The 15,804-nt window shown below is 41.1% G+C and overlaps 1 protein-coding gene across 2 annotated transcripts in view; it reads right to left on the reverse strand.

Annotated features, from left to right (window-relative positions):
* The window catches only part of slc8a2a (solute carrier family 8 member 2a), an 11,828-nt gene extending 8,828 nt beyond the window's left edge, over positions 1–3,000 (reverse strand). For both annotated transcript variants that reach the window (XM_035665892.1, XM_035665891.1), the window contains exons 1-5: positions 2,599–3,000; positions 2,181–2,318; positions 1,546–1,773; positions 1,172–1,450; positions 56–490 (exon numbers count right to left, since the gene is read on the reverse strand). In XM_035665892.1, the coding sequence (XP_035521785.1) occupies positions 56–490; positions 1,172–1,450; positions 1,546–1,773; positions 2,181–2,318; positions 2,599–2,940 (1,422 nt within the window). In that variant the 5' untranslated portion in view covers positions 2,941–3,000. The remainder of the gene's footprint in view (positions 1–55; positions 491–1,171; positions 1,451–1,545; positions 1,774–2,180; positions 2,319–2,598) is intronic.
* Positions 3,001–15,804: the final 12,804 nt, after the last annotated feature.

A 15,804-nucleotide genomic window follows, 5' to 3' on the forward strand; every position in this document is an offset into this window, starting at 1 on the left:
TTGCACAACCTCTCAGTTTAAGAGCAAATCACAGTTCCCTTTTCCCCTTGCTCACCTTGATCTCTTTGCGGGTCTCCCCTGGTTTAAACACTAGGGTTCCCTCACTGAATTCATAGTCCGCCCCAGCATTGGCGGAGCCATTTTCTGTACAGTAGTCCACATAGAACGTGTTCTGGCCTGTGCCCCCTTCAAGGATCACCCCGAGGCTCAGAGAGCCACAGTTCTCTGTGCACTGGTACTGGGCACTTTCAAAACAAATGTGTGAGCACGTGGCCATGTCAGCCTCCTGGCCTCCTGAGCGACGGGCGCGCTCAGCAGCATGTTTCTTTAATACGTTGCCAGCACCAATCAACATGCGTGTCGCCTGGACACGGTAGAAGGCGCGACTCTTCTTCTGATGGACCAGGGCAGAGTAGTTGGCCATCTCAATCAGCTGGTCTAGGTCTTTTTCTGGGTGTTTCTCCTGCAGGTCTTTTAGAATGCGGACCACCTATCCATGAGAGAAACCAACTGTAACACAATATTTATAGAAATGTACATTTTCCCAAATTGTCTGTAAAAACTGCTCCAGAGCTTGCTCATTAGTGCCTGTTACAGCAGAAAGTTGTGACCACACAGGTTGGGTGTGCTTTAGGGTCCTGGGATTCAACAGCAGAATGAGAAGACAAGTATTAGTGTTTCTTGGGACAAAAAAGTGCAAATTGCATTCTAATCCTGGGATCTTTCTCAAGGAAACTTTGGAAACTCCTACTGCTCAGCCTCCTGCAGATCACTGTTAAGACTCCTGCTGTCTGCACTCCTGCCATTCAGACTCCTGCTGGGATTGAATCCTACTAGCCTTAGAAAACACGATATTCCCCTTAAATTCCCATTAAGCAGCTTCACAGTTAGAAAAACATTAGGTCCACCAGTGTGCCTGACATGGTAGAAGATGTTCCCCTGTGAGTAGCTTTCATCCTTGCCTCTTGCCTTTAAAAAAAAAACTACTTAACTAAGACTTAAGTATTTTTCCTCTTGAAGAAAAATCACATATATAATAATAATTTAAGGAACTCTAATCACTTAATACAAAGTTGAGGCTGAACCAACATTAGGAAGGGAAAAAATGAATGATTTGACACCATTAAATGTGTGTCTAAAACAGCATTTCTCCCTGAGCCACCTGTCTTACCTCATCTTTGTTCTGGTCTAGTTCACTGCCTGTTTGCACAGAGACTGTCACACCAGAGGAGTTTCCAGGGCACGAACTGCCGTCTGACAACTTTCCATCAATGATCACGTCAATGCCTTTGGGCGAAAGGTCACCTTCCATTTCCACCACAATGCCATGCCTCTTGTCAGCACGGTAACGCTTGTGCATGTATTTGTAGAAGAGTAGGCGACGGTCAGCAATCCAAGCCAAGATCACACACACCGGAAAATAAAGCAGCGTCACCACAGCTTCCCACACCTGGTGATACAGACAGTATGAGAGTATGAGCATGACATGATTTACAAGCTTTGATTTCTAAGAAATACATTTAAATATAGTCATTGGAAACAAACCTCTACAATCCCAGGTGAGATGACAGCCAGTATGAGGTAGAGCCAAATGTAGGCAAAAATACTCCAGAAAGCCGTAATGAAAAACACTCGCAGGTGTTTGATCTTGCGAGACTCTCCGTCAGGGATCACCCACACACACAGACCAATTATCACAAACATATTGAAGGCAGCGCTTCCCACTATGGTGCCTGGGCCAAGCTCCCCTGCGTCAAAGTTGTGCCCACATACCTGTCAACATTTAAGGGACAAAAAAGACAAATGTGACATAGAACAAAATCAAAGACCTTTTCAAGCCCCATGTAACAGCCAAATAACACAAATATATTAGAATAGGCCGTTTTTTGAGTAAGGATAATCAAATATTAAATATCCTGAGGCTTATAGGCTGAAATAAATTGATGTATATAAAAATGTTCAGTTTTGGTTGGCTGTGATGTGTCTCAATTAACATCAAGTCGCTCCTCGAGTTTACCCTTATTCCCATGTAATTTATGGTGTAAATGTATTTATCTATGCATGCATGTTTTTAAGAATGTAAAATATCAGAAAATGTCAGACTTTTTTGAAGGTATGTGAAAAGCACATTCACAGTGAAAGACAACATTTTACACGTTAAAAGGATGGGCCTTGTGTACCTCAATAACAGAAAGCAGGATCTCAGGCGCAGAGGAGCCCAGGGCCATGAGTGTGAGGTTGGACACAGTCTCATTCCAGACTCTCACTGTCGCTACTGTTGTTTCACCGTTGGGTTTGGTGATGGTCACCTCTTTCTCCTACAAGGACAAAAGTTGTGAATGTCAAACATGCTGTCACCACTGAACTCATAAGTTCCAGTTATTGCAATCAATGTTCAAAATTTAATTAAAAACTACATCCCATATTTTTGCAGTTCTATTTGTTTCGACAACCTGTATTCAAAAGAACATGCTACATGTGGAGAATCTAGGAGTTGTGCATATAGTATGCTGTATGATATTTCTGAAAGGACACAGAACGTAAGGCAGTCTGGACAGTTTCGTCGTATTTGATCTCTTATATGAAGTTTAATAGTACCTGAGAGGTGATGACTTCGATGGATGCCATGAACCGATCTGCGATGATGGACACACCCGCAAACATGTACATGAGACACAGGAAGTAGATGAGCGCCCTCCCTGATTGCTCCCCCAATGGAGGATTTAGTGGCAACCACACTGGCAGCAGGATACCGGGTCTACACACCACAGCTTCTGAACACGATCTCTTGCCCGTGCTGTTACCAGAGGACTGAGGCAGCTCAGGGCCAGAGGCTCGCTCCACAACCTGGGGCCTGAAGGAGGTACAGGGATGGGCCAGGAGAAGGAGGGAGAAGAGGAGGAAGAGGAGTCGGGAAAGGTGTACATTGAGGGGTTCCATGATGTCCCTGAGTCAGGAGGGGCCTGGGGGTCACTGGGGGAGAGGTTGGATCAGAGGACTCTCCTGGAGGAACAGAGGAAGGCACATTGTAGGAAAGAGATAGAATGATGTGTAACAGATTTACAGTCTACCTTGTCTACCACAAAACTTGTGCTTTTTTTTTTTGTGCCCCAACTTTTCATCTAGCACCACCATCAGCTCAAACTTTTAATTTGTCCAGTATTTTGGATTCTGACCAAATACCTGCAAAAGTAATGACAATCTCATCATCCTCAGCGGTGTTATTCTCTGTTTAGTGCTAATTATCAAATGTTCTAGATGTCAAACATGGTTATCATTAGACCTACTTAACATCAGCATGTTAGCATTTAGCTCAATGTACCACTGTGCCTGAGTACAGCCTAGCAGTACAGCCTGCTAGCATGGCTGTAGACTCTTAGTCACTGAATATTATATGTAAGGATAGTTCCATGTGATCAATTACACCTGTATGATGTAAACTATAAAAACAACACTGACATGCAGTAAATGCAAAACACCATTGTATAACATCACAAGTAAGGGTTTCAGACTCATCTTTAACAAAAGCTGCTGTGGAAGTGGCCTTTTCCTACAAAAGCCATTTAAGTGAAGCTTTTTCAACAACCGATGTGAGATCGAACACTGCCCTAAAAGGGGCCTATTTATTTTTCAAATTAGCACCACCTCAGCTTTTGTATAAAAAATAGACCATAAACATAAGGATGTGGCTGTAAATCAATTCTATACAAGCAGTGAAGAAATTAAAAACCCAAGTTTCTACTCTCCCTTTATTTATCAGTTTTGTGAGTAAAGTTAAATGTGCATTACTAGCCAAATCTCTTTTTCGCTTACTGCATGGTAATTCTGTCCAATACCCAGCAGGTAATGATCAGCCATAAACAGATGAAAGCACACACTTACTGGATACTGTTTCAGACATGTGCTGCACAGGATGCAGGTTGTTTTGTTTTTTATCACAGCCACCAACACAAAGACCGGTTATTAGCAGTTAAAAGTAAACTGACCCGACAGAGTCATCTTAACAGCATTTCAAAATGACCTCTGGGAAACTAAAGCTAGGTTGTTAAGTCATGCAGCTCCTGTGGTTATCGTTGTCTAATCACTGGACGCCGATGGTAAGAATGACTAAGCGCTAATTTACGACTCAGGCAACGTTCTTCTGCCCCGCTGTGCCAACATCTCTGTGTGAATGCTACTTGTCATGAAATGCAAAGTCTCTTGAGAAGCAGTTACTATTGCCAGCATTGCCAGTGTTTCTTTATGTCAGCTCATGTGGACATGATACCTGAGAACAAAACAGACAAATGTATTTAGTAAATATTCTAATGCAATTAATTCTAATGTCATTATGAGCAGTAATGAATGCAATCTGAAGCAATTTCCATTAATAATCATTGCTATTAATTACCCACCCTCTTTATTATCTACTTTACCACTTAGGCTAACGTTAATCTGCCACTGTCCTCCTTGACACCCATCACTGGTAAGCTGCATGAGTAACCCTTGTGTGTGCTACCATAACTTATTTATTGGCCATTACAGGTCTTACGACTAATGACTGAGTTGTGATGTTACCAAGCATTCTACTGCTTTCATATGCTGCTCTTATTGACACTGTTCCTGTCTAAAAGTCACACAATGATACAGTATTTTGACTATGAAAAAGACTCAATTACCAACCACTGTCAAGACACTAACCATCATGATCTTACTTTTGAAAAATGAGAGTGTTTGGATTGAAGGACAGCTAAATAATGCGGAGCAGACACACACCAAAGTGTAGCAGGCAGATTACAATGTAATCTGGTGTCAGGATGTATGGGTGTGAGTACAGCAGGCTGGTAGAAAGCTTTCAGTGTCTCTCTGTGCTCCTCCTGGGCCCACCACCTCCACTCCCCCTGTACAGGTGACATGGCACTATTGTGCATCGTGAGTTGAAACAGATACTGGGTGCTGCATCTTTGATGCTGCCTGAGCTCTGCCAGCTCATTATGGAGTTGTGATTCAGAAACACAGGCCAGAGGGCCCGCCGCATCACATTTCACTTTCCAAGGCCTGCTATGGTTACCACGACCTCAGACAGAGGGCCACCTTACACCAGCGGTCTCGAAGGGAGGGAGGGGAGGGTGGCTGGGGCAGGGTCACCAAAAATAACTTCTTCAATGTTCTTATTTGGACAACAACAGTGCCAGAGTGATGTGAGACTACAAATACTGATAAGCATCTTCCTGTAAAATCCATTCTCATATGATGGCTCATTAAAATATACAGCACCAGCCTTGTTTTTACCAACAGCCAGCATTTTCAGATAAAACCAGCAATATGCACTCAATACACACAGATACAAACACTCACAACACACCACCTAAACAACAAGCCTAAGTGTTTTTAGAGTTATAAAACCTGGGCTACAGGAAAAAGACTTTCCTAACATCATGTATTTTAAATTTGCAAAAGTCTTAAAAAAAGCAATTTGTTCTGTATGGTAAGTGGTATATTTGGCCTCGCAGATGATGTGTGAAATACAGCAGAGCCGCTGAGAGCCACATATACGGGTTAGATAATCAAAAAGCCAGTAGTGGAAAGGCTAGATGCATTATTGATTAATGCATTCACCTAAATATAGCAGGATATCTCTCCCTTTCATGTCACCTACAAGCAGCCCTGTAAACATCATTCAGAAGAGCAGACTGATGGATTTAGCCAGGCATAAAGGGAGCACTTCCTAGTCTCTCTAGTCCCTCACCTAAATAGATCAGAGCTCTCCTCTGCAGTGACACTGATTCCAGTCAACTCTTTTTCATTTTGCTCCAGGAACAATGTTCAAAAAAGTCACACAAGTTAATGTTAAAGGTTAAGGCTAGTGAACGACATAAAGCAGAAAAAAAAGAAATACTAATAAAAATAAACGGTTTCCTTTTTTCTTTTTACAAGCCTTTCTTGTGCCTGGGGGAAGGGGGGTCGTGGGGGTGTTGACAGGTCTGTGGTCTCCTCGTCCTCTCAGCGCACAGGAACAGTGAGCTGGCTGACAGCTCATCTCCCCTTACTGCCTCTGACACGGCCACTATCTGTCAACACCACCGATAAGTGATTGCCTGGGGTTATCTTACGCTGATAGGAGTGGCAGCAAAAAAGGGAGTTAGCACCTTTAACAGTTTATTATTTCCTGCCTGTGTCCTGACAGTGCCGTGTACTGTCAGAATAGGGAAGCCGGCCACTCAGGTGTGACAGTGAGGCAGAGAGTGATAATTCAGGCATCAATATTATAAAATAAATGTACTCTTATTTGAACTTGACACAAAACACAGCTCCACATGTTTAACTGTGGAGAATACCATCTTTTTTGGAGGTTCTCCAAGGGTTTTTTTTTTCAGTCTTTATTAAGGTATGTGTGTGTGTTTGAGTGTGTAACTGCCTCCAGGTACAGCGTGTCCAGAGGTGCCTCACGGAGTAGAGTTTACTTGTTTACCAGTGGTTCATCAATAAGCAGCTAACAGGCACCTTGCAGTGAATATTTATAATGATATATACAATCAGAAATGTAACCATCACCTACAAAACGAGTGTAATCTGGACATGCAGCTGAGTCATCCTTTGATTTAATCCAATGGTTTCAGCTTTGGTTACATTTATAAAAATACGTAAACACACACCACACGTTCTTTCTCAACCGCCAGACCACTATTCTGGCCGTGCGACTGTTTGGAGATTGACAAAGATCACCTTTCTGGGATGTAAGCTCTATGTACAGGTAAACCAATAACATACCATGTATACATTTCACAGACAGCTAATCAAAGCCTGCATGTGTAACTATCTTAAACACTCAACCACACAGTGAAGCCCCATGCTAAAATGAGAGAGTATAACATTAATGTAGCTGTCTACAAACAAAAAGGTCTATATACACATCACACGAGTGACGCCACTGTCATTCACATGTCATGTCAATAATAAATATATGTATACTAAAGAATCAAGGTATAAGGTGATAGTAAGTTAAAATGCTACAACCCAAAGTCAGCAATATATATAAAAGGTACAAACGTATAAACTTATAAGCTACCCAGAAATACAAAAGAACCTTCATGTTTAAGGCTAGACATGAGATTACTGTAAACCAAGGGTAGGTTCTCTATGTAGTTATAACTTAATTGGTGCCACTGGTTTCAACAAGGATGGCACAATTACCCGGGGCAAGTAAATTGCCCCATCGGGCTTGTAAATCTAACAACTCACTTGCCTGATCAGACAAGTGGTAAAAAAGAATAAAACCCAGCTTTTTTTCCGGAGCTAATGATGGAAGGAGCTAACGAGTGAGCCATGTCACTTCTTTCTCATCTCTGCTGTACTACTGTTGGGCAGCACCGGTCGTGCACTCGCAGGAAAACGGCGGTGGGCAAAGACAAAGTTTAGAACCTGAGGCACAAGTGAGCTTTTTCATTTTCCTGGAAACAGGAGTTTAGTTGCGGGGCGTTATTTTTGCCTTGTCAAGTTTCCAAAAGACTTTGCTGGAGTGCTGTAACAAAAGCCGACAGCATCTCACTTTCATGGCAGCTAAGAGGATCTTTGTTGATATTTGATAACCGCTAAACAATGTGTAGTAAAATTAGTTTTTGATATATCATGGATATTATACGTTGATATGGCAAACATGTTACCGAACATTTGCTGATCACACACAAGTTCTTTAGCTAGCTGCTTAATGCTCCACTATGTTCACCAGCTAGTCTCTAACTGCGCCTGCTGTTTGCTGTGGAGCAGCATTAAACTACTTCCTTTCCTGGGCAAATACAAATCCAGGGAGGAGTTTTAATGTTTTTTCACATCATTATGAAAAGCTCCTCGCTTTCCTTTGACAACACTTTTTCCATTTTGTGGCACAATGATGTGACTGGACTGTGGTAATCTTTAGGACAGAAAGGATTTGCACCCAATTCTTAATCTGCTGCTGCTCATCAGCATAAAGGTCATGAATGTAGGGGATGGCTATATGGTAATCTTTCAAATTGTGGCTGCAGGTTTGGTGCTAGGCTGTTACTGCTACTCAGTGGTGGCGTTTGTGTGTGTGTGTAAGTGGTGCCCATATCTTATTCTGTCTATTTATTTATGTTGGTAATTGTCGTTCATGGTAACTAACTCTTCTGATTCTATCGCTGTTTGTTCTGAATCAGCTCCAACCAATTTTCCCTACTCGTGATCCAGTCTTGGATTTGAGGAATGCAGTATAAAACACATCCATTACAGCACAATAATGTCTGTTCAAGTTACACACAAATCAAGGCAGTTAGACAGTGTGTCCGTTTCACTGCCTCTCTGTGTGCAGTTAAAGTAAAGAAAGGAAAGAGATCCATCCCTTTAATAAGTTAACACAAGACTTTGGCTTGCTGCAATGGGCCTGTCAATGAACCCAATGAATCAGAGTGTAAGATAATCCACTGGGCCACACAGTCACACAGTCACACAGACACACAGACAAACAGACTGGGTCAAACCACTAAACCACAAACACATTGACGGTATCTTGTGGAGGTTTCAATGTAAACAAATACGCTTTTGTTTACATTCAACATTTCCCACTTTTTACCACATTATGCTATTATTTTACCTTAAATGACAGCTTCACAATCATTGTGGTTGTAATAGTGTGAATGGAACCTCTGTCATTCCTACATCTGTACTTGCACTACGTAACATTGGGGTCTACGTCAGGAGAAGTGGACACTTCACAGCAGTAGTCACACACCCCCAGCTATGTCTGTGAGTTTGGTGAAATTGGGTTAGGGCTGCGCAATTAATTGAAATATTATCAAGATTCCAATATGGCCATGTGCAATATCCAGATCACGCAGCTGCAGTTTCTTGATAAAGGTACAATGTGTGACAGAGCAGCATTATAAGCACTGTAGTAAACATGTTTCTTTGATACAGACACCAAAATATTTCACATCATAATGGTCTTTATAGCATTTTGAGTGAAAATGAAATTTATGATGCAAAAATGATGCACTAATCATATTACAATCACAATACATGTAAAAGAAAAAAAATGATGTTTTCACCATATCATGCAGTCCTTAACTGGATCATATTTTATTGTGAAATTGCTAAAGTAAGTTTACCGCTAACTGCTGTTGTTTGTATCTGCCGTCAGCTTGTTAGCTAGAACTAGGAGCTCATCGGAGCACCGGGGGAGCTAGCATAGGAGCTGTGGACTGCCGGGAGGAGGAGGTTTTCAGGCCCAGGGCTAGGGGAGGCCAGCAGGGAATGCTGGCGGGGTACGCCACTGGAGTTGTAGAAAAGTTGTAGAAGAAAGAGTGACCAAGCAAGAGGCCGGACAAGAGTAAACGTGGGAATGGCTCTTAGTCATTAGTGAGAGCTTTGTGAAATAAAGGTCTGCAGACAGACGGCATGCTGGCCTTCTTTCTGTGGCTTGCTATGGCTTGTGTTTTCCCCTTGCTTGATGTTTGGCTGTGTTAGCAGTTGTCAGCTTGTTTTGATCACAAGTAATGTAATTATAATAAATACGTGTGTGCAGCTGTCCAGGTCTTTTCTATTGCTGCTTTGATGCTGGATTGTGCTAACATTACCTTATGTATACAGACAAACTCAAAATGGTGTCCAGTGGTGTCAGTTTATCGCTGTTCTCTGATAAACAATAGGCCTAATCTTTTTATTAAATAGGATTATCTGTCAACTGTGTTTGTAATCAGGGGTCTCAAATTCAAATTGGCTTGGAGCCATTGTTGATATTTTATATTTCAGCAATGGCAATGGTCTCAGAGGAGAGCCACTTCAATGTTCAAGTAGTACAAGATAATATTGATAATATTGATAATATTCCGAAAACATTACAAACATGTCATACTTAACAATCATCTTTGTTGTTCGCAGCTAGACAAACAGAAGCCTGACAGCTCTTTAAACGCATTTGCAGGCACTTTTGACCTTTGACCTTATTTCGCATCAAACAAAATACTTTTTTTTAAACAGAATTGTTTTATTTTAATATGAAACAAGGCGGGAATATATTATATTTTTGACAGGCTGGAGGGAGGGGGATGGGAGCCCTAAATGTGAAGCTAAAAAGCGAGCATTATGCAAAGCAGACCAGGGTTTGTTAAACAGTTATCTAGTTAAGTTGTTTTCATTAAATAGAATTTTCCACAAAGCACAATCTCTGCCAATGTTTAAACCTGTTTAAAACATGTCTCACACACAACTTATGTTAGTCACTGGATACAGGACGGAAAACATCACATTAGATCACAGCTGAAACAGCTGGATCCACACAGGAACCTCTGAGTTATGTCTTCACTTTTAATGACTATGTTATTCAAAACAAATTTTCATTAGTGCGACTGTCTTATTTTCTTCACTTCAACTACAATAACCCCATGTCTGGTGAACATAAATGTGTAAGATGGCATGTCTAAATCTGTAGTTGTTGCTAGTTGTTGGGCATCCTGTTCCCTTCACACCTTCTTACTTTAGCTTACGTTAAATAATTCCTTGCTCTACCCCTGATTGGTTGGTTAAAATTCCTATATACTGTACAGTATTATATAAGACCTTTTGCATTAATGTTACGTCTGCTTCATTCAGAAGTGGCAGCACATTTATACAAAGAGCTTTGTGCTTGGAGCGAGAGAGGATGTGTGTTTTTTGTTCTCACGGGCTACATCACTGAAGGATTCTAAAACCTATGAAGCCTCAATGGCCATTGTGAACGTGAAGGACACTCGCCCCCGCTTCCCACAGTAAACCCACTGATACATTATCACATCAATCATCATTTAAGGTTATTAGAGAGTACATTCTGCAGAGTGCTTTTTATAATAACCACTGAATGACAGGACATGATTCCTGTTTGCTCATATGCTGTATGTAGTGTTTTGCTATATAATTAAACATTATATTTTTTATTCAACTAATTTTGTGTTTAATTAAATGATGATTGAGATTATGCATTAATTACGGTGATCTCAGAAGGTGGAACAAGATATGCATTTAATGCGTCTCTGTAAATTTCACCTTGTGCTGCTGCCTTTGTTAATCTGACAGCATTTAATTCAGACTTGTGCCAAGGTAACAGTGTTCCAGCTCCAATCTAATCAGACTGCCACTGTTACTTTTACATAAAAGTGACTAGGAGGTTTATGCAGGCATGAGACCGTCAGGTTAAATTGTGATCAGATTAAGGTAAAAGGAGGGCAGGTCTGAAAAGGGCTTTAGTAACATGGATACAAGCAAATCTTTACAATAGGTCTAAAAAAGTACATTTAAGGATTCTATGTTTTTTTTTTGTCATTTACAGTGTAAAGTTTTAGAATGCAATATGTGAATATATTGGATTTAATGCAGTTTATGGAGCTCTTTGTTACAGAGGAACCCTGACCGCTCACTTTTTAAATTCTTTATATTAAGATTTTTATATTAAGTTTTAGCAATGCTTCAATGACAGACCTACTTAGCATTTCATAGATAAACAGGTCTTAAACTTTAAAAAGTGACCTATAGACAAAGTTAAACTTCAAGTAGTAGTAGCAGCTCCCAAAGTCTCTCGACGTGCTTTACCATATCTCTGCACTGTGTGCAGTAACTCAGCCTGTAAATTAACTACACTGGCTCAATCAGTACCCACGTGGAATTAATTGGTTTTTGAGAAGACCATGTAGATGTGGCAGGGGGAAAGATAACCCAAGTGGTGCACAGTCTGTACCCTTTGTATACACTGGGTCAAAATTACCATCAATCTGGACAGCAGCAGTGCAAGCTCGACTGAGCACAAGGCTTAGTTTACAGCACGGTGGGCACGCTGCCACGCTGTTCAGTTCTTCCAGTATGGTGATCTACTTTCAGTCGGCACGGTTCAGCTCCATTTCTCTGGCCTGTTTATGTACAGACCAATGGTGAATTTGTAGTGTACTATAAAGATCATAGCAGGTAACGATCGCTTCACAGTTCTTCTTCGGGTACTCTTGAAGACCATAAATAGCTTTACACAATTTCGTATTGCAGCAGATATACATGTCTCTACTTTAATAATAGCGCAGTTGTTTTCTACATGTTGAAAATCCTGATTGACAATGCTGATCAGTAAGAGATGAAATTGTTAACAGACCAGTATCTTTTTAAATTCCCACAAGGGGCTGTCCAGAATACCATTTTAGGGTCACTTGGCTATTAGGTACGTACAATCCAAGACTTTGTTCACACTGCCTACACACTGCACAAGCCATAATGCAATGCAGGACAGCAGCTCTGCCACAGATAGTACCTTTTACCCTCAACACTTTCTTAGAGACACATCATTCCACTGTATGTTTATTGCTGAGGTCGTAGTTGGTGGTGGTGTTATACAGCCTCCCCTATCCCCCTGCCTGTACTGTATGTGAATGAGGTGGGCAAAACATTAAAAACACCAATATAATGCAGTCCAGTTCAACACCAGTGCAAACCGCAACCTCATATATATATATATATATACATATACACTTACATACTACACAAATAAAGATTTTTCACAATATAAACACTGACAACATCTTAAATCATCTCATTATATATTTGAATATCACCAAATACTACTACATCCATGGGTGACTTGAGGTAAAGCATACATTTTGTACTGTGAGATTTCAGAGGCCCCTCAAGACCTCAGGGAGTCTCTCTTCTTCTCTAATCCGTTTGACTCTGAGGTAGACAATCCATTTGACATCTCTAAGCCATTCTCGTCTCCCCTTTCTCCCCCTCGAGTCATTGTGCCTCTGCTGAGACCATTACACACTTCCTTTTCTTTAAGATCTCTACACGTGTGCTTGGGGCAGGCTCACTGTGAAGGAAGAGGCGGGTGGACAGTGAGAGGCCGCATGGGGCCGGAGGTGAGGTGGACAGAAAGGGGCTGGTAAACGACAAATGACTGAAAGCCAGCAGACAGCAGCTCCTGAGGTTTCCATTACCTGAGACACCCTGCCTAGCCAATGTCACCTTAGAAGGAACAGCATTCTCAACTTCAGTATGAACCCAGACAGGGACACCAGTTGTGCAATATTCAAGATACTGTCAGAAACATCAATAACAAACAGAATGCACACATACCGCTGGCTGTGAGGAGGGATATGACAATGTGATGGGGTCAACTGTACAAACACTGCTGCTTGCACTTTGCAGCAGTGTTTGTCACTACTTGAACAATCCCTAATCTTTGAAATGGACTTTTCTTTCCGATGTGACTCATTGCAGAGGAAATCTCTACTTATTACCCAGTCTTAGTTAACATAGTGCTTATAATGTTCATTAACCGGTTGACATCACGCCGTTGAGCAAACTGAAGAATGACGGAAAATGACAGCAAGGAAAAACCAACAAATCACTAACCTGTATTCCAGATTGAAACTCTTGTTGGTGCCTTTCATTCCTCACACTGAGCGCTTGGATTCAGGGCGACCATCTATCTTGGATCAACAAAATGTTAACAAAATGTGCAGAGGCAGCCAGCGGGCCTGAACACACAATAGACTAGGGAGTGAATGAAAACAAAACAGACCCCCACAGGCAGTAGCGCTCCCCATCGCTCATATTCCCACACATACACTCACAGAGGCTGGTAAATACTATCCATTACAGCATGTACACGACTGTAACCTCAAGCTACATAATGATTATTAAACAAGGCTAACGTGGCAGCGGATTTTGGCCTTTATCAGTCACTATAGTAGCATAAATCAAAGACAAAAGGAGGTGCAGTAATCTAATTCACTCAGGGTAAACTAGACCCATCCATAGGTCTTAAAGCAAGTGGATGAAAAGGTTTCAGTAGGAGCGTCGGATCAAGCCTACAGCTGTACTGACTCATCGTAGCGGATATGTGAGGGAAAGTTGAGGTGTAGTATAGCCCTTTGTCATGTGGCACCTGTGATGGCGCGCAGATCGGTGCCTGCATACAATGCTGCAGCATTGGTTTACCTGAGCCGTCACATACGTGGGGGGGAGGTTGCATTTCAGGATAAGTGTCAGTGAGCTTTAGTGGTGGACTGCTTGGATTTAGCTTCGCAACCGCAACACATATTGTCTTCCCTCGTGCTTAGATTCCACCGAAGACAAGACGGCCCTTACACAAAAACGTTAAACTGCAAACAACTTGTAAAGAGGGCTGCAACTGCCGATTGTTTTCTTTATTATTTGTTTTGACTACACTGTACCTCGATAAGTGATTTTAACTCAAAACAAGTACATTGTAACTTTTAAGTGACACTAGCTTGGTTCCTGCAAGTTACAGAAACATTCTCTCACAAAGTACTTTTGACATGGTATTCACAGTACAAATAAAGTTCAGAAAATGAAGTCAGTGTCACTTAAAGTCATTAGTAAGAGCTGCTTAATCATGTTCATCAGTGTTTTTAACTTATAAAGTTTGTGTAACTTAAAATTTCCGATGTAATCAGTGTATAAAATGTAAAAAAAAAAGGGTGAAAAACACAAATAAAGATTGGTTTCCCAAAGGCAAAGGACACATATACAACAATGTCAACAGTCCGAATGCCAAACAATAATAACAATTGACAAAAAGCAAAAAAGCAAAGAAGAAAAGGTCAAATACTCATATTTAAGAAGCTGATACCGGCTGATGTTTGCCTTCTGCTTGAAAAGTGACTCAAAAAATTCATCAGTTATCAAAATATGATGATTAATTACCAACTACTCAATCCATGAATCATTTCAGCTCTATGTGAAAATGTACTAATACTAGCATTAGTATAACAAAGACGACCTTAATTCACTGTAATATCCACAACATGTTGCTTTTGTCATTATTACGTAGTGTTCTGTTATTTACCTGTCCCGTGGTGCTGAAATGACCCAAGGTTCAGTGTAATCAATTTGTAAAGACCACAGATATTATGAATTAATACATGTTCCTAACCTATGAGAAACATCAGAGGCATTGCCACAAAGGCATGTGTAACCAAAAAAAAAGCTACCTAAAACCTAAAAGAGTGATCGCAGGGTCTTTTTGGTGATATATGTGATATCATGTACATGATCAAATATAATGGATTGGCACTGGGGGTGTATCTGCAGTCAACGCCTCCTGTCTCACACATCACCAACTCTTAACATGCCTGTGGGCAGCCGGTGCAGCCGTGGACACAAGAGATGGGCGAGTGGGACGCTGTATGTGGCACGGCCAATCTGCTAAATGAATGATGCTTTCATGTCAGTTAAATGTCAGCTCTGAAGTTCAGCCCTTATCGGGAAATGTCAGGGAGAGAGCAGAGTGATCTTTCAGAATAAAATCAATGGGACCCTCTAACTGTCCAGCAGGAAGTCACAAACATCGATACACACTCCTAAAGACATACTTAAAGGTGGCAGTCCAGTTTAAATTCCTTCCTTCCACCAGAAGAAAGTAGCAGAAACAACCAAGCAGGGTGATAAGTATGGGCCATGATATATACATTAATATTTCATATAAAAACATATATGAAAACTTCATGTCACGGTTATCTTGGCCAAAACAATTGCAAAACCCATTATTATCGCGATGATCATGAAAATATACTACTGGAAACTCTTTACCTTACATTTTTATTAAGAAACACATACATTTATTGTATTACAGATTGCCTCATCTCCCTGCTCTTTATTTTGGAATCTATACTATTTCCATACATCCAGTTTAACTGTGTTTATGGGGATCCACTGGTCCAGCCAAGCCCTCAGCTATGGTGACACGTTTAGGATTTTGGAATAACTGGAAAGATGTGAGCTCCCCTTGTCCCCTTGTTCAAAATGAATCAGAAAATCAATATAGGACTG

The sequence above is a fragment of the Morone saxatilis genome, unplaced genomic scaffold, assembly GCF_004916995.1.
Source record: "Morone saxatilis isolate NCDOM2014 unplaced genomic scaffold, NCSU_SB_2.0 Contig20, whole genome shotgun sequence".
Taxonomy (NCBI): Eukaryota; Metazoa; Chordata; class Actinopteri; family Moronidae; genus Morone; species Morone saxatilis.